The 18,144-nt window shown below is 44.6% G+C and overlaps 1 protein-coding gene and 1 non-coding gene across 4 annotated transcripts in view; one reads left to right on the forward strand and one right to left on the reverse strand.

The window, feature by feature from the left end:
• OCLN (occludin) overlaps positions 1-18,144 on the forward strand; it is a 50,138-nt gene that overhangs the window by 20,627 nt on the left and 11,367 nt on the right. For all 3 annotated transcript variants that reach the window (XM_065905490.1, XM_065905491.1, XM_065905492.1), the window contains exon 5: positions 14,129-14,274. In XM_065905490.1, coding sequence (XP_065761562.1) covers positions 14,129-14,274 — 146 coding nt within the window. The remainder of the gene's footprint in view (positions 1-14,128; positions 14,275-18,144) is intronic.
• LOC136146775 (U6 spliceosomal RNA) lies at positions 9,639-9,745 on the reverse strand. The gene has a single exon (XR_010659063.1). It is a non-coding gene; the product is annotated as a U6 spliceosomal RNA (small nuclear RNA).

Here is an 18,144-nt window from a genome sequence, read left to right on the forward strand (position 1 = left end):
TCAAATTCTACCTTTTTAAACTTGCTGTTAGAGGCTTTTTTATCACATCATTAAATATTCCTCAAAAAAATTTTTTTTTTTTTTTTTTATGTAGACCATGTTTAAAGTCTTTATTGATTTTGTTACAATATTGCTTCTGTTTTGATTTTTTGGCCCCGAGGCATGTGGATCTTAGCTCCCTGACTAGGGTTCGAACCCCACCCCTTGCCTTGGAAGGTGAAGTCTTAACCGCTGTACTGCCAGGGAAGTCCCCTCCCCAAAAACAGTTTTGATACTGTTAAAAACATTTACTGAAGTGTAACAGGTGTATCCACATACACACAGAATAAAGGACGTTAAGTACACTAGACTTCATTGTATGGCTTGGTGAAGCTGAACACATATAAGCCCGTTTGTAAGCAGCACCGAAATCAAGATACAGCACATTCCAGTGTCCGGGGTTTCCTTGTGCCTCTTAGTCAGTGTCCCCTAGGGGTGATGACTCGTATCAGTTAGATTCGCCTATTCCTAAACTTCACATAAATGGAATTAGGTACTGTGTGCTTTTGTGTCCACTCAACATAATGCTATGAGATTCATTTATGTTGTTGCATTGGTCGGTGTGATACTTTTTATTTTTGTGTGTTTTGGCAAGATAAAAGCTTTCTAATGACTCCTTTTTTTAAAAAAAAATCCACGGCCAGAATTATAATTTTTCAAAAAAAACAAGAAGAGAAAACCACGCAATAGGGCAGTCTCCCTCCCATCCTTGCGTTTCCGTTTGTCTGTTTCCGGGGGTCTTTCCCACCCTCTCCCACACTCCTGGGTGCGCTTCTTAGTTTCCTATAATTCCTTTCAGTGCTTTGTTTCCTGAAAATAAAATCAAAGAAAAATACCCTCCCTGCTTTTTTATGCAGAAGTTAACGCCCTGATCACACCATTCTGTCTGTAGCTCACCCTTTTGCTCTACAGTATGTCTTTCTAAAAAAAATAAAGTATTTATTCAGCTGTGCTGGGTCTTCATTGAGCCACGAGGACTCTGGGTGTGGTGTGTGGGCTTGGTTGCCCTGCAGCACATGGGACCTTAGTTCTCTGACCAGGGATCAAGCCCGAGTCCCCTGTATTGCACGGCAGATTCTTAACCACTGGACCACCAGGGAGGTCCCAACAGGGTCTTGTTTTGTGAAGTCATTTTATTTGCTTATTCATTTATTTTCGGCTGCGCTGGGTCTCTGTTGCTGCTCTCGGCCTTCCTCTGCTCGCAGCAGGCAGGCTCAGTAGCTGTGGCAGGTGGGCCTTGTTGCCACACAGCGTGTGGGATCCTCCCGGATCAGGGATCAGACCCGTGTGCCCTGCATTGGATGGCGGATTCTTAACCCCTGGGCCATTAGGAAAGTCCTACAGTGCGTCTCGGTGATCCTTCCTCACCACTTGATTCCGTGGTTTCTGTAATCATTCTCACTGGTGGGTGCGTTTGTTGTTTGATGTTAACAGACAATGCTAGGATTTAAAAAGAAAAGAAAACTTGGTATGCCTTGTAAACCTGTTTGTCCATGTATATACTTCTGTAGGCTGACTTTCCTATAGTATTACTGAGCTAAGGGGTATATATATATACACACACACATCTGTAACTTTGATAGATAGTGAGAAATTGCTGTTCAAAGGAGATGTACCAATTTATACAGCCATCGGCAATGTGTGAAATTCTGGTCCTACACACCTTTTCTAGTAACATTCCACTGGAGAGATGTATTTGACCAATCTGTATTGTGGTGTATTAGGTTTTTACCAATTTTTGACCAGAATAATTATGTAGTAATCAAGTCATTTTGTTACAGTAAGTATGTGTAATGTTTTTTAAAAGTGGAGAAAATTGATGTTGAGGGTAACTCTGCTATTATATAAACAGAAAGCATTTTTTTTTTAATTTGTTTTTAATTGGAGGACAGTTGTTCTATAGTATTGTGCTGGCTCCTGCCTCGCATCAACATGAATCAGCCATAGGCGCACACACACACCTCCTCCCTCCGGAACCTCCCGTCTAGCTCGTCACAGAGCAGTCCGTGTCTCTGGGCTCCCTGAGTCATGCGGCAGATTCCCATGGGCCATCCGTATGTTTCAGTGTCACTCTCTCCATTCATCCCACCTTCTCCTTCCCCCACTATGTGCCTGGGCTCACATAATGTGACAAAACCAGGGCTGGAGCCCCCGTTGAGCATTTCCATGCCAAAGTGCTTTTAGGGAAAGCTTTAATGATTATATATCTTCTCTCTTTAATTGGACTCGAGTGCACAGAAATTGATTTTTCCCCATTCTTTGTTCGTGACCTTGTTGTCTTTGGTCCATTCATAACCTTCTTGTTGTCTTGTTGATTTGGTTCATCACAAACACCCATCATCCTGCCATACATCCTACATTACTAGGTCTGGGTTACATTAGCCCGTGTTTTTCATTCTCCCACCCACCTGCTTCTGCCTGCTCACAGAGGTGATGTGTCCTGGAGTGCCTCCCCTGCTTTCATTAGAAAAGTGCGCGATATGTTCCTTTCCACTTCTGCTGTCTTGCTCGCATGGCTGAAGTGCTTCTCGTTGCTAGGAATGGAACTCGTGGTTCCACTGTGATCAGAGTAGACACGCTCAGATGTTCCCACACTGAGCAGACTTCCTCGCCGGTTCCCTAAGCATACTCAGCAGCTCTGCTGAGGACTCCTTTTGCTTAGTGTCGGGGAACAGCCTGCGGGGCTGGTAGTCTTCCCCTTCCCTCCACTCTTGCTGTGTGTGCTGGCTTCTCTACTTAGAAGCACTGTATCAGGGAGGTAGAATACCAGGGTGTGAATTCCAGATTCCCTGCTTTCGCTGTGACTCTTAAGATCAGTTCTGTTCTTTTTAACCTATGTGTACATCAGGGAAGCCTCGTTTGGAGAGGATTCCTGGTAGAGGGACAATGGTGGTCCCTAAAGCTCTGGGTTTGAGTCCTGATTCCAGCACTCGTTGGTAAACAGATTAACCCTTCTGATCCTCAGCTTTCTTATCTATGAAATTGGCTGTATTATTTGGTCTGCCTCTCAAGACGAATGTGAGATGCCTCTGGGAAAATGAAGAAGACCAGTAAAATATGTCTGTCTGCCTTACAGGGAGAGTGAAAAGAAAACAGCTGATTGTGCAGAAAAGAATTTTGCCTGAGTTGCACGAGTACCAGTTATAGTTGACAAAAATGGAGCTTAATTTAGGAGAGATAAAAAGGAATTTATCTGCAACAATTCAGATGGTGATTTATGAAACCTAGAAAGAGTTGAAACAACTTAGCCACAGAGGCAAGGATGTGGCTGTGTATCAGGAACAGCTAGAGTCAGGACTTCACGGCCACTGGGATCTGCTTTCTCATCTGGACTCCCCCCTGTCTGGTGGGCTTCATTACTCGAGCAGGAAGCAGCTCCTTAGAACTCGTGAGTTTTTCATATTAGTGCTTCACCTAAGATTGACAGGAAGAGGGGGTGCTGATGGATGAGTAGGCCTGGGTCACGTGAAGCACTGTGCCCGGGACAGGGCCCTTTGCGCATCATCTGGCTTGTGGCAGTTGCCACAGTTACTGTGTGGAATGGGGAGATGGTTTCTACGGAAACCAGTCTGTAGATGATACTTACTACCTGACTATTTGCTACATGGATTTTTTTTTTTAAATATTTACTAATTTTATTTTTGTTTATTTATTTGATACGCTGGGTCTTAGCTGCAGCATGTGGGATCTTAGTGGGGCATGTGAACTCTTAGTTGTAGCATGTGGGATCTAGTTCTCTGACCAGGGATGGAACCCAGGCCCCCTGCATTGGGAGCTCGGAGTCTTAGCCACTAGCCCACCAGGGGAGCCTCTGCACTACATGGATTAATTGTAATTGCCCTTTTATTTTTTATGTCTGTGTCATCTGACCAGGTTTAAATGCAAAGTGCGACTTGAATAGCTTCAGATAAGTTTCTGAGAAGCTTGGAATGTGCCTGCTTCACCCCAGTGCCCCTTAGAACTCTGCTGGCTTCTGTCTCACCTCCCTACCCCTCAGTATTTGTTGGCTGCTCCTGGAGGGTGTCACACTGCTCAGATCCCTTCCTGTCCCTTCCAGCTTGCTCTCACACAAGGACAGGGGACTGTGGTCTCAGGAGCTGTGTTCTACCAGCACAGTGAGAATGCTGGTTCTCGGACTACTCAGCGATGGGTGCTGGAGCTGAGGTTGGAGGGGCTTGATACCCTTACACCCATGAATATGAGTGGTCCATGTTAATCTTTGTGTTAAAATTTCTCTTCCCCCACCTGCATTTTCAGAAGGTCATAAATATAAATATCAGTACATACCTCTTCATTTCCTGTAGAGTAAATTCTTAGAACTTGGAATCTGGCTTTGGAAAAGCACATACCTGTAGTAAATATTAAAGAACTGATTGTAAGATGTGTGTACTTCAAATTAGTTTTAGTTGATAGTTGATACCTGCGGTATTCTGGCGAAATAGTTAGAAGTTAAGCACTTCATTTTCAGGTGCTCCTGTGAATAACTTTTGGTTTGGCTTTGGTAAAGTAAAAGAAAACAGAATCTAAGAGCAGCCTGGGACCGTAGGTCATCCAGTCTGCCTCGGTGAACTTACACAAAGGAAGCTGAAGGCCTGCGAGGTGGACACAGCAGTAGATGGAGACTTGGTGCTGACTCGACGCGTGGGGGCCAGCGGTTCAGACTCTGCTTTCTCAGCACTCCTCTCAGGTCAGTGCATCAGGCTGATTGCGGAATGAGTGCCACTGTCTTAATTTTGGCAACAAAGTTTTAAAAAAAGTCACCGTAGCTACTGCCCTGGAGATCCAGTGGCTAGGACTCCGAGCTCCCACTGGGTTCAGTCACTGGTTGGGAAACTAAGATCCCAAGCATGCTGCATGGTACAGCCAAAATTTTTTTTTAAAAAGTCATAGTAAAAGAAAGGTAGGAACCACCATTTCCTAAATAGCCAATATAGGTGCAGCCACTCTGTACATTATTCTTATAATCCTAAGTGCAGTCTTTACAGTGTGGATACGCTTCTTACACGAGGGGACACTGAGGTTTGCAGACGGCTTCACTAATTTGTCTCAAGCCTGACATACTTACCAGCAGGATAAGTCTTACATTTGCCTTTATAACTTGTGTTTTTTGGCGTGTTTGCCTCTCAGATCTCCAAGCCTCCGTTTTCTTTGCCAGTAGAATTGGGGGGAGTAGTTCAGTTAATAGCACGAACATTAAAATGAGGTACTGTGTGTGTCAAGTGCTTGTCTCTAGCACAAATCAGCGTGCCAGTTTTCAGGCAGTGTTTTCTGCCTGTCTCCTAAGTTGCTCATTTTCTTGTTATGCCACATGATTTATGTCAGAGGCAAGAGCAGACGATGTTTGGAGAGAACATCCCATAAACTGTTTCTCCATTGTCACCGAGTAGTAAATGAAGGTTGTCAAACACGAGCCTATTTTTAAGTAGGAAATGCTTAGAACTAAAAGTTAACAAGTGTGATAGTTAGCCTTATTTCTAGAAGTTTCCAAGGCTTTGACATTGTGATGCAGGGCTGTTATAATGTTGTTCCCAACACTTACCTGTTAAGGTAGGAGCTAGTGAGGAGGATCTGGCTGGGTGTAGGGAAGAGGCAGGGTCCTGAACACTGTCCTTTGCGGTCAGCCCTGGCCGGTTCTTTGTTTCCTTGGACTCCGATGAAGATAATCACTTTGCCTGTTCATTTAGTAGGTTCTTCTGTGTACATCAGGAAAATAGAAGTTCCGTCTATAGAATATGCTGGTCCTGTAACAATTACAGGGCTTAGGTGAGGGCCAACACATAATTTATTAATTCCCAATCAATTTTAGATAGAGGAATAATTGTGTTAGTACTTGCACTGATGGCGTGGAATAAAGGAGCTTGGGTGAGAATACCCAAAATATTCATGGTTGGTTGCAGTTAACTGTTATTCTTCCTCTTACTTGAAAGGTTGCTATCAGATAAGAACAGATGTTTTTCTGAAAGGTGTAGGCAGGCTCTGCATGTCATCTCCTTCCACCCAGGTGGAGCAGGTGCCTAGAATGGGGCAGTGGCAGTAGTCAGAGTTAGATAGTTGAAGAAACTCGAATAGCTTTTTTATTTTTAACCAGTAAGTCCAAGCATTCTTTAACGAGAAAGCAGTTCTGTGGGCCGCCGACAATGGGTATACTGGGCTGTCCCCCGGCAAAGGTTTTGCTGTTATCTGTGGCTTCGGGTGGGGTGAAATGGAACGAGAGTGCAAGTGTCTCTTGCAGTATCTCGGGACTGACCTTCAGAACCCAGCGGCGGGGTCGACAGAGGCCCTGTCTGTCCAGGGCATCCTGGGGAGCTGGCGTAGACAGCTGTGATGGAAGGTGAGCAGTGCTGGAGCTGCTGAGTGTCTTTGGGGCTCTGAAAGCAGGGATTCCTGGATTTCCAGCACTCAATCATTGAGTCAATTCTAAGTATGGGTATAATGGTCTAAACAGGGCAGTTGTCTGTGACATAGGGGAACCCCCCACCCCCTGCCATCAGTGGTTCTCAGACCTCCCCCCACCCACCCGTTTCTCATGCAGCAGATCTGAAATGGGGCCTGAAAACTTGCATCTCTGCCTTCCTAGGTGACGTTGATGCTGCTGGTCTGGGGACCACACTGTGCGAATTCTCCACACTGTTCCATGGAGCCAGGCTGCAGCCCCAATCCTGCCAGCCCAGGGGGTTTTGAGTTAAGGGCAAACTTAGAAAATGCTAAGGTTGTAGGGAGTGCTGTGGTAAGCTGAAGGGGATTGGAAGGCCAGGTGGTGACTCGCATCGGCTCAGAGAACTGAGGTGTGCCGTGCCTGTGACACAGCTGCTGGGGAGGCCGGCGCAAGACGCACGGGTGTGAAAATGCAGTCTGCTCCACGGTTTCCCTTTCTAGAGCCAGGGGCCTCGAAGGGGATCACTCACTGGGTGTAAGCTTCTCCACCTCACCCCTGCAAAGCTCTAGCAATTCACTGACTGTTTAAGACCTTCAGAATTCCCCTTTGCTGGGGTATGTCACCTATGGGCAGCCTGCGTTTGGATGGGGAGCGTTGTGTTTGCTAAATCCCTTGGGCCAACTGATCAACGTAAATCAATCAGACTCTCAAGCCTGGTCCATGATCTCTTCCTTTGTGGGATTAGTGTATTTGGGAGCGTTTGCCTTCAAGCCACTGAGTGTGGCGAAAAGTCTGAGGAAACTTTCCAGAGGCAGAGGCTTCCCAGAGGCTCTTGTTGGGGGAGCATCTGTGAAGGTAAAATATCAGAGAACAGGAAAAACGAGTTGGACCACTTCATGTTTTGAAAACTTGTAGTGCCAGGGCTCAGGGCCGGGAAGGTGGACCTCACATTGTAAACCTGGAGTACAAAAGCCTCAGGTTGTAAAACTGGAGCTGAAGGCGTGCCTCCCGCTGACATCAGGTCTATTTCTCTACCTTAATTACTAAGCAGGAAAAGCCCCCCAGTTTCCATTTTTGAGGGTGGTGTTCCTACACTGACTAAACGAAGGTAAGATGACTGGTGCACACATTCATAGTAATTCTGTGTCCAAAGCTGCTCTCAGAGCCAGAGTCTGGCAGGCAGATAAGACTCTTCAAAATGAATTCCCATCGTATCTCATTCGGTTGTGGTGAGGAGGTAAGGCTGTGAGGATGGTTCCTGTTCTTCCAGGGAATAGTCCATGCCCAGATGAGATGGGTACCTCATGCCATATTTAAATTACTGAGGTATCATTTGTTATGCCAGAAATAGCTGAGCTTGGGAGGCAGGCGGACCGGGTTTACATCCCCCTTCTGCCGTGTCATCTTCTGCGTGACCTAGAGGAAGTTAACTGAACCTTAGAGACTGAATTTTCCCCATCTGAGTGTGAAGATAATTGTGTCTTACCGGGCAGAGGTGAGGAGCAAATGCGGTCAGGCTTTGCCTGGCCTGTGAACTGTCCTCTCCTTAGAGGTGGATGACTTCTATCAGATGGCTGCACCAGTGAGGTTGCAGGTCCAGTCTGACTCTTCCTGTGTTGTGTGAGCAGCTTGCAATGTAGATGGGATGAAGAGCAAAATGGGGCATGGCTTTTGTTGGTCCTTTCTGCTTGTACTAATTCTAGATGATTTGTGTGGAGAGAAAGGTTTTCTCCCAACTTTCTTTTATAGGAGAGAATTGATCTAAAACACTCTTGACCTTTTTTTTTTTCCCTTGACCGTTTGAATTAATTCCATCCCTGACTTCAAGGTGGAGAGGCTTGCTTGTGCACCAGTAATGTTGATCTGCCCGCTTTGGCGGCTCCATCCTCATCCCGGGGAGGAAGGCTCAGTGCTGACAGCTGCTGGGAGGAGAGTTGCGCTCAGCCGCCCTGTTTGTGGCCCCCCTTGGCACCCCACAGGGATGTGGGATGTTTTCATTAATTCTCCAAGGCCTGTTAGATGTTACATGTTACAAAGATTTTTTTTTTCCCCCCACAAGTGGCATAGACCACTTCTAATGAGTATAATTAAATTCTGAACAAAATGTTGTCCTCGATATAACTGCCTCCTGTGAAGGTCTTTTGAAACTGTTTCACTTGAATTTATTTCATTTTGACATTTTAGAAATGTCTTTCTTGATTGGAGTCTGACTCGTAGTAAAACTTGCTGTCATTAATAACTCTTATTCCTAAACGTGGTCGGTGAGAGTGTTTGTCCTTTTGGAATTTAGCCTCTATAAGTCTGCCTGTTTGGGACTCTGGTTGGGGATGTTTTTCCTCCTCAGCCTCAGCCTATCTGAGTGTCTTCTGCTGTCTTGTCTTTCCCTTTTATGTGAAAAAAGTCTGTCTGTGGGGTAGGGGTGCCGCTTGGACCAGGAGCTCTCCAGGCAGACCCTAGTGAAGAGCGGCCGGCTGGGCGCCGCCTGTGAGTTTCTGGGCCGGCATCATCGCCCTTTCCCCTCGCCGCCCCACCTTCCCAGAGAGCCTGGGGGTGGGTCACCCTCAGGCCCAAGGCTCCTCTTAGCCTCACAGCAGCAAATTCCGGTGTTTGCTTGACTCTCAAACTTTTCTTTCCCCTCAGTGCTTAGTAGAAGACAAATCTTGCAGAATTTTGTTTTTCACCCTGCCTTCTTTTGCCCCTAATTTCTTAGCACTACTCTGAAGTTCCTTGAGGAAGACTTCACCATTTGCTGTTTAGAATTAAGGCAAATTTTTCTCAGGTTCTAAATCTTTATAAAAACTTACTGTAGTTATGAAAATGATAGGGTTGTTTTGTTCTTTGTTTAAAGAACTTTAGCCACCTCTTGTGGGCATTGTGGGCTGGCTTGGATCCTATCAATAATAACAGTGAGTCTCGGAAATCCCTGTTCTCACCATAGGAAACACAGGTTGAGGACTCATATAATGACTGATACTAATGGCTTCCCCTCCTCCTCCTCCCACTGTCCTTTGAAAGCAGCAGGTTTATACTCACTTTGCATTGGTACTGTGAGAAAAAGTCATATTTTAGCTTCTTTGGGGAAATGTGAAGCATAAAAAGGAAAGAAAAAATGACCTTACTCCTTGTTTTACAAACGCATTTTGCCTTTGCCTCTAGACACTTAACTCTTTTCAAGGACATGGTACTTCTTATTCATCTTTAAGTCTGGCTGGGCATTTTTGTCAGAAATACTTATCACATCACATGTTTGCATGTCATCCTTGCCCAGGGGCCATGCTGATAATCTCTGTATTGTTCTAATTTTAGTGTAAGTAAGTAAGTGTTAGTCACTCAATCTTGTCTCTTTTCGACCCTGTGGACTGTGGCCCACAAGACCCTTCTGTCCATGGGATTCTCCAGGCAAGAATACTGGGGTGGGTCACCATTCCCTTTTCCAGGGGACCTTCCTGACCCAGGGATCAAATCTGGGTCTCTTGCATTGCAGCTCCCGGAGTATTGCTCCACCAAAGCGTGCACAGCCTTGAAATTTTTTGTGCATGTGTATGAAAAAGGTTGAAGTAACAAGACTTGTGCTGGAGGGTAAAGTCAGTGGTCAGGCTCTGCAGTTCTGCTGACTCTGCTGCTGCTGCTGCCAAGTCGCTTCAGTCGTGTCTGACTCTGTGCGACCCCTTAGACGGCAGCCCACCAGGCTCCCCTGTCCCTGGGATTCTCCAGGCAAGAACACTGGAGTGGGTTGCCATTTCCATCTCCAATGCATGAAAAGTGAAGTCGCTCAGTCGCGCCTGACTCTTAGCGACCCCATGGGCTGCAGCCTACCAGGCTACTCCGTTCACGGGGTTTTCTAGGCGAGAGTACTGGAGTGCGGTGCCATTGCCTTCTCCATCTGCTGACTCTAGTAGGAGATAAAAGAATTCAGCCCAGAACAGCTCATCTGATAAGGCAGTAGAGCAGAGGTAACCTTTATGCAGCAGACTCCAGGCTCGGGCTTGTTGCCAGGTCCTGGGCTGGGCTTTGGAGATCCAAAGAGGAAGGCGGGCAGACAGCTGTCCAGGGAGAGGCAGTGGATTGCAGCTGAGGCTTTCAAGTGTTTAAATCCCACTTTTCCATTTACTAGGTGTAGGTCCTTGGGGAAGTTGTCGTGGCACCCTGAGCCCTTGCTTCCTCCTTCAGGGAGTACTTAGTATTGTTACCTGAAAAGTGGGTTCACCTCTTGTTGGGTGCTGAGCTAATAGACACAACTAAGCCATCAATTGGGAGAAGGAAGAATTTACTGCTACTTGCAGCGAGTAAGCAGAACACTGGGGATCTTTCCCGAAGCAGCATTTTTCAGAACAGCGAAATTGAGGAAGTTTTAAGAAGTTTTAAGCGAAGGGTATCTCTGCATTTGCAAAGGGGCTTGAGCAGAGGAGAATTCAGCATGGAATATGGGGCAGAGGTTGACAGAGTCCACGCTTTAGTTGGTTGAAGTCAGGAGTGTCGACATCCTTCCATCCTCCACCTGGCTGGGAGCCTTAGTTCATGCGAACCTCAAAGATATGTTGCGTATCCTTTGAGGAGGAACTAGAGCAAACTCAGAGATATGTTGTGTATCCCTTGAGGAGGAACTAGAACCCTGCTTTATCACTGCACTGTTGTTTGAGTGTCTTTTTTCTGTTCCTGCATGCCTTGGTTCCCTCAAGATGGTTAATTACTGAGATCCGAGCAAGGGTGAGCATTGTGGCCACGCTTAGATCTCAAAATGGCCTCTCTTACGTCAGGAAAACCAGTCCTGGTTCTTTTCCTCCAGGGATCCCCTCACTTGCTTGCAGGTAGAGTGTTAGATAAAGATGACTTTACAGGTAGAGGGACCCCCTCACTTTACCTGTATAGGTGTACCTACTGAATGACCCCTCAGTTCAGTATGTGGCATGCTGTGAGCAAGCAGAGACGATGGTGGCTTACAGAACGGTCCACTGCCTGCTGAAACTAGACACGTGTGAGCAGCGGCACCCTGTGCGTAAACACTTCTGCCTTCATTACACGCGTGCTCTGGTGGGAGAGGTGCTGGCGGGACGGGAGGACAGGGAGGCACCTCTCCCCGAGGGGGGCATGTGGGGAAGGCCCCCGGGAGGTGGTGGCGTGACTGCTACTTGTTAGTGAGTCAGGACTAGAAGTCCAGTGTAAGGATTAGCTGGCAAAGAAAGGAGGAAGGACATTCCCTCCTGGGCAGTAAGAAGTCTCTGCAGAGACACCCAGACACCTCTTTGGGGAGGTTTTGGTTTCTGGTTTGCCACGATCGGTAGGAAATCCATGAGCTCTGCACCCTCTGCTAAATTTGTAGAGAGGAAAGAAACCTGGAGAAGAGTTAAATGGGCTTTTGAGAAAAGGAGGTCTTTTTATTTATTTTTTATTTTTGTTTTTCCATCTTCTTTTAAACTTTATTGAGATTGTCATTCAGATAGCACACAACTCACCTATTTAAAGTCTACAATTCAGTGGTTTTTTTAGTAGTCACAGAGATACACAGCCATCACTACAGTCGATTTTAGAACAGTTTTATCACCCACAAAAGAAGCCCCAACCCCTTAAATTGGTTCTTGTATTTCAAGGTTGTTTTGGCTATTCTGAGTCCCTTTAATTTCTGTGTAAATTTTAAGATCAACATGTCAATTTCTGCAAAGAAGCCAGCTGAAATTGTAAAGATTGTCTGAATCTGTGGATCAGTCTGGAGAATGTTGCCATTCCAATAGTGAACCTTTCAATCCATGAATTTAAGATGTCTTTCTGAAGGAAGTCTTTTTAAACCTAATATGCCTTTGGCTTGGCCGGGCCTCTGCCTGTGAAGCTTGGTGATGCTGTTGAGTCTTAAAGAATTCAGTGGGCGCCAGGAATGGTTCCCACCCGACCCCCTGTGGTGGGATCTGAGGACACTCCCTGGTAATCCACCCACTGGTTTTCTAGTTGCTGCCAAACTCCACTTTAAGAAGGAAATGATTCCATTCCTCTCTGACTCATGGGAATACTAAACAATCAAGAATAAATACCTCTATGTACTTCAAGGGGTGGATAAATAAATATCTTGTGACAGGTGATACAGCAGACATAGGAAAGAAGCAGGTCAGGTTTTAATGCTGTGTGTGCTTTATGGACAGCAAGATGTAAAGTGTGTGTGGGTAAAAGGGAACTATACTATGTTGATGCTGAATCTCATTGCAAAAACTTACATAGCAAAATAACCCATTAAAAGTTTGTTGTCCCCTTCAAATACTTGTAAAAATTCTTTGTTCAGTTCCAACAGCTTTGATTCCAGAAACCAGCATCTCCTGAGTTTTTATTGTGGTCACAAAGGCACCATGCTGTGATACCTTGTCATCTCATTTAATTGTCAGAACAACTTTCTGAAGCAGGTAGCTTCCCCATGTCTTGCAGATGAAGTGATTGAAGCTTTCTAGACCTTGTAGTCAGCAAACCTGGAGTGAACCGAGGTATTATAATTGGATGCCGCTGTTCTCATCACCAAGCTAAAAGAGTCCCACCAGCCCTATTTTTGAAAATACTTGAAATACTTTTTCATGGAAATAATTTTTTTAGTTATCCCCTCCTGCCGCCTTAGTTTTATTCCCTTACTTTGAAACAACTCTGACTTGTCTGGGCTTAGCAGTTATTTTTTATAGCAGAGTAATTAATATGTTAAGATTTTTTAGGTGAAATTTAAAGTCTTAGATCTACTGCATGAAATGTAATAGACAATGTTAAAACTCTAATTGGTTATGATTATTATATATGGATTTTCTCCCAAAGGTTCTCTGGGAAACCTTTCATGTTAACAAGGCATAATCTCCAATGTGTATTAGTTCTTAGGACAGATTCACTCACGTGTCAGCAGGGAATAGGAAGGAAGGTAGAGAAGGCAGTGATGCTCTGGCTATACTGTATAGGCTATGAGTGATAGAGCCATTGAAAATGTAGAAGAAGAATAAACAGATCTTTTATGAATAAATCAGAAACCAGTTTGGGCTTCTTTTTTTACATTTTTATTTGTTTTCGTTTGTGCTGGGTCTTTGTTGCTTCTGAGCTTTTCTCTCATTGTGGAGAGCGGGGGCTGCTCGCTAGTTCTCTCTCTTGTGAAGCGGGGGCTCGGCGGTGTGGCACACGGGCTTCTTCGCTCTGGAGCATGCGGGATCTTCTCAGATCAGGGACCAAACCCAGGTCTCCTGCACTGGCAGGCGCTGAGCCACCAGGAAAGCTCCTGGGCTTCCTAAGTGGTTTTAAAATGCCATCTTTGGGGTGAATGGATTAAGAAGAACCAATATTCTTTGCCCTGCATAAGTGGTTTTCCAAGAGTGGTGCTCAGACAGCAGCATCAGCATTACTTAGAACTTGCTAGAAACGAAAATTCTCACTGTAACTCTAGGGCCAGATAAAATGAGATTAGTCTTCCTAAGATGGGGTGGATAATTATTCCGCCTAATCACATCAGGATGAGAATCAGATAATTAGGATTCTTTTTCTTCTTTGTAATTGATTCTAGATGTGTTAAACTAACAATAGCACCATTTCTGTGCTGATTTGACTATTAACGCTATATAATAACAAGGTCATCAAATAGGTTAATAGTATTTAATGAGCCAATAAACATTAGATAATTTTATATATGATATTTTTCTTCCATTTCTTTCCCCCTTTAAGTTACAGGCTAAGTAATAACTGAGTCTCTTGGAACTGTTTCTTTAGGTTAAAAACGTTTCTGCAGGTGCACAAGACATGCCTCCTCCCCTCTCAGACTATGTGGAGAGAGTGGACAGTCCGATGGCCTACTCCTCCAATGGGAAAGTGAACGAGAAGCGACCATATCCAGAGTCTTCCTATAAATCAACCCCGTAAGTAATGTCTTCCTTCTTTTGCTGGAATGAGTCTGAAAAAATGAGGTTTGCCTGTATTTATAGAATCAGTTGCTATTTTGTGCCATTCAGCTTGAAGAAAAAAAAAAACATCCAACAGTTTTCACAAAGGCTGAAGACTGATCTCTGCCTTGCAGGTGCAGAAAATTATTTCTTATTTCTGATTTTGAAGTTTAGATAAGGGTGGAAGGGTGTTGTGGATTGATAGCAGAGCTAAATGTGGTTCTCAGTCTCTTTTCTTGTCTGTAATTATTATATCTCTTTAATAGAAGGAAGAGATTACTCATTGGTCAACACTATCCACATACATTTTTATTATTATTATTATTTTTTTTTTTTTTTCATTTTTATTAAATTAGAACGCTTCATTTGCATTCCAGAATTCTGAGACTCCTTTGCTCTGGTGTGGTGATGGTGGTTTAATTGCTAATTTGTGTCCAACTCTTGCAACCCTATGGGCTGTAGCCCACCAGGATCTTCTGTCCATGGGATTCCCCAGGCAAGAATACTGGAGTGGGCTGCCATTTCCTTCTCCAGGAGATTCTCCTGACTCAGGGATGAATCCGGGTTCCCTGCATTGCAGGCAGATTCTTTACTGACTGTGTCACCAGGGAAGCCCTTTGCTGTGCTAGATCCTTTATCTTGCTGGAGGACGTGAGGCTGGTAAAGCCCCTAGATTTTGTTTTACATGTTAAAACAAAGAAAGCCTCACAGTGAGTTTCTGGCCTAGAGGGGCTGCCTTTCAGGTTATTGAAATAGTATCCCTGTTGTGGTTCTAGGTTACCCTGAAGCTGAATTCTAATTTACTTTAATGATAAGAGAGAGAGATTGAGGATGTTGTTAAGGACTTGAATGTAGTTTTTGCCTAAGGATGATAAACTAGTGTTCCTGTATATAACTCTAGAACCCCAAGTTCCTTCATAGACCAAAAAAATTAAATCTTCCCTTTAGCTAATTGGGTGCTTCTCCATTAAAGGTTTATCTGCTAGTGTTCAGAGTTTTATCTCCAGCCCCCAGTTAGTGGGCCAAGTTTGTTGAGATTCACTCTGAGTGTACGACAGTTTGGGTGCCTGGAACCCAATGGGATGACACTAGCAGCTGAGTTAAGTCTGGAATCAGTTTGAGGAGGCTTTACTATTACCCTGGAATGGAATTTGGAAGTAGACTGGCTTTCTGCCTCACCCTCCAGATGCTTTGTTTGGTTCTTCAGATTCTACCTTGCTTTTGATTTCAGTTGTGAATGATTTGGAGGAAGAACATTTTCTCCGTTCTCCTCCTTCTCTTTGGATTTTGACAAGAACCAAATCACGTGAGGCTGTGAGAAGAGGTGCGCAGTAGAGATGCAGTCCTTGTAAAAGTTTCAAGCTATGACTTGCATGACTTCCATGCATACAAAATAAATATCTCTAATGCATCTTGTGAACAGCCGTGCCTCCCAATTAATTGTAAGGCTTGCAGGGCTCCACAACATTCCCACATGCTGTCCTTTTTCATGAGAATGAAGATATTGTCACAGATTCATTTGGAGCAATTTAAATATCTTGCTTAAGGACTTCCCTGATGGGCCAGTGGTTGAGAATCCGCCTGATAATGCAGGGGACACAAGTTCGATCCCACACACCTCAGAGCAACTAAGCCTGGGTCCCACGAGCCTAGGAACTGCAACAAGAGAAGCCACTTCAAAGAGAAGCCCATGCACCCCAATGAAAAGTAGCTCCCACTCTCTGCAACTAAAGAAAACCCTTACGCAGCCATGAAGACCCAGCACAACCAAAAATAAAATAAATTTTAAATAAATAAGTGTCTTACCTATTCTTAAATAAATCAGCACATTCATGATATAAAATTTAAGAAGAACAAAAGGGGATCCCTTTGTCCCCGGCTATCTAGTGCCTCTCCCCAGGAATGGCTAGTGTTACCAGTTTCTTTTGTGTCCTTCCAGAGGTTGTTTAAATGAATATGCTGGCCAAGTACCTATATCGGTTATTTTTTCCTTTTAAAAAGTAATAACATATTAAATGCACTGCTAGCAGTGTATCTTAGTGACTGTGCATTTCAGTATACAGAGTTTGCTTGTCTGTTTTATGTCAGCTTAATACTGTATTATATGGGTAGACTAAGACCTGTTTTATTAATCCCACATTGATACACACTTTCCCCCAATGTTTTGTTATTACAAACCTCAGCAGAGAATAAACTTGCACATTGTACCTTTATCAGTTTGCAAGTCTGTGGATATATCTGGAGGAAAAATATTAAAAGCAGAATTGCTAGATTAAAGGAAATTGCATATATGATTTTGATGGGTGTAGTCAAACTGTACTCCACAAGGGTTGTACCAGTACCAGTTGGTACTTCCAGCATACACCCCAGAACTTTTTTGAAGAACTGGAAAATGCAAATATGATGCTTAGTGTCAGAACCCTGCAGAAGGGCCGGATAGGGGTGGTGCTCAGGGATATGAATGCAACAGCGTGGAGTAGTGATGAACTTGCAGCCTCTGGGGGGTCATAGACATTGTTGACTGTTGTCCGTGGCAGAGCACTGAGCGCTGTGGAGGATTCAGTGTACATTTTCCTGACGACATAGGGGATGCACATTTAAGTCACAACCTGCCTTTCCTCTGGTGTTTCTTGAAAGTGTTTAGTAACCCACAGGCGCCTTTCCTCACTAGTATAGTGGATAGAGAAGGAATTAGAATTGGGAACATTGTCTGAGGTCCAGGTTAAGAATGAGGTACCTCAATACTAAGATATTTTCCCCCTGAAGTATAACATACATTCAGTAAAGAACACTAATCTTGATATAAGCTTAATGAGATTTCACTTGTGTGAACACTGAAGTAACTACCACTACAAGAGAGGCGTTTCAAGTGTTCTGAAATATTCTTTTCTTCCTGGCTACTCCCCTTCCCCCATCACCACTATTTTGATACCTGTCACCATATTGGAATTCTTATAAAATGGAATCATACAGTAATTACTTTAGCGTCTGGTTCTTCTTGCTCACCATAATGTCCTGACCTTAGAATTCTAAGACAGTTAGAATTAATCCTGGATTAGGAAACAGCAGAATGTAGCTGAAGATAGTTGCTTCTCTACCCTTTGTAAGTGGATTTGGGAGATAGTAGGTACACTCCCTGGAGAAGGCAATGGCACCCCACTCCAGTACTCTTGCCTGGAAAATCCCATGGAAATCCCATGGATGGAGGAGCCTGGTAGGCTGCCTTCCATGGGGTCGCTAAGAGTTGGACACGACTGAGCGACTTCACTTTCACTTCTCACTTTTCACACATTGGAGAAGGAAATGGCAACCCACTCCAGTGTTCTTGCCTGGAGAATCCCAGGGACGGGGGAGCCTGGTGGGCTGCCGTCTATGGGATCACACAGAGTCGGACACGACTGAAGTGACTTAACAGCAGCAGGTACACTCCCTATTATCCTGTTCACACCCAGGACAGGTATGTGTGTGCTAAGTCGATTCAGTCCTTTCAACTCTCTGCAACCCCATGGACTGTAGTCCACCAGATTCCTCTGTCTATGGGATTCTTCAGGCAGTAATACTGGAGTTGATATGCCTTCCCCCAGGGGATCTTCCTGACCCAGGGATCAAACCCAAGGTGAATTAACCTTTGTAAGTCAAAGAAGTAGAGTGTTGATGCAATGCAGAGATTTCAAGGCAGGCTGACATCTTAGAGTGCCAAATGAGATCATTGTCTGGTAGCACTATTTAGGCTGGTAGGATACTCAGTCCTGGGTGTTCATTGGAAGGACTGCTGTTGAAGCTGAAACTCCAAGACTTCAGCCACCTGATGAGAAGGGCTGACTCATTTGAAAAGACCCTGATGCT

This window comes from Muntiacus reevesi, chromosome 14 (assembly GCF_963930625.1).
Source record: "Muntiacus reevesi chromosome 14, mMunRee1.1, whole genome shotgun sequence".
NCBI classification, from domain to species: Eukaryota; Metazoa; Chordata; class Mammalia; order Artiodactyla; family Cervidae; genus Muntiacus; species Muntiacus reevesi.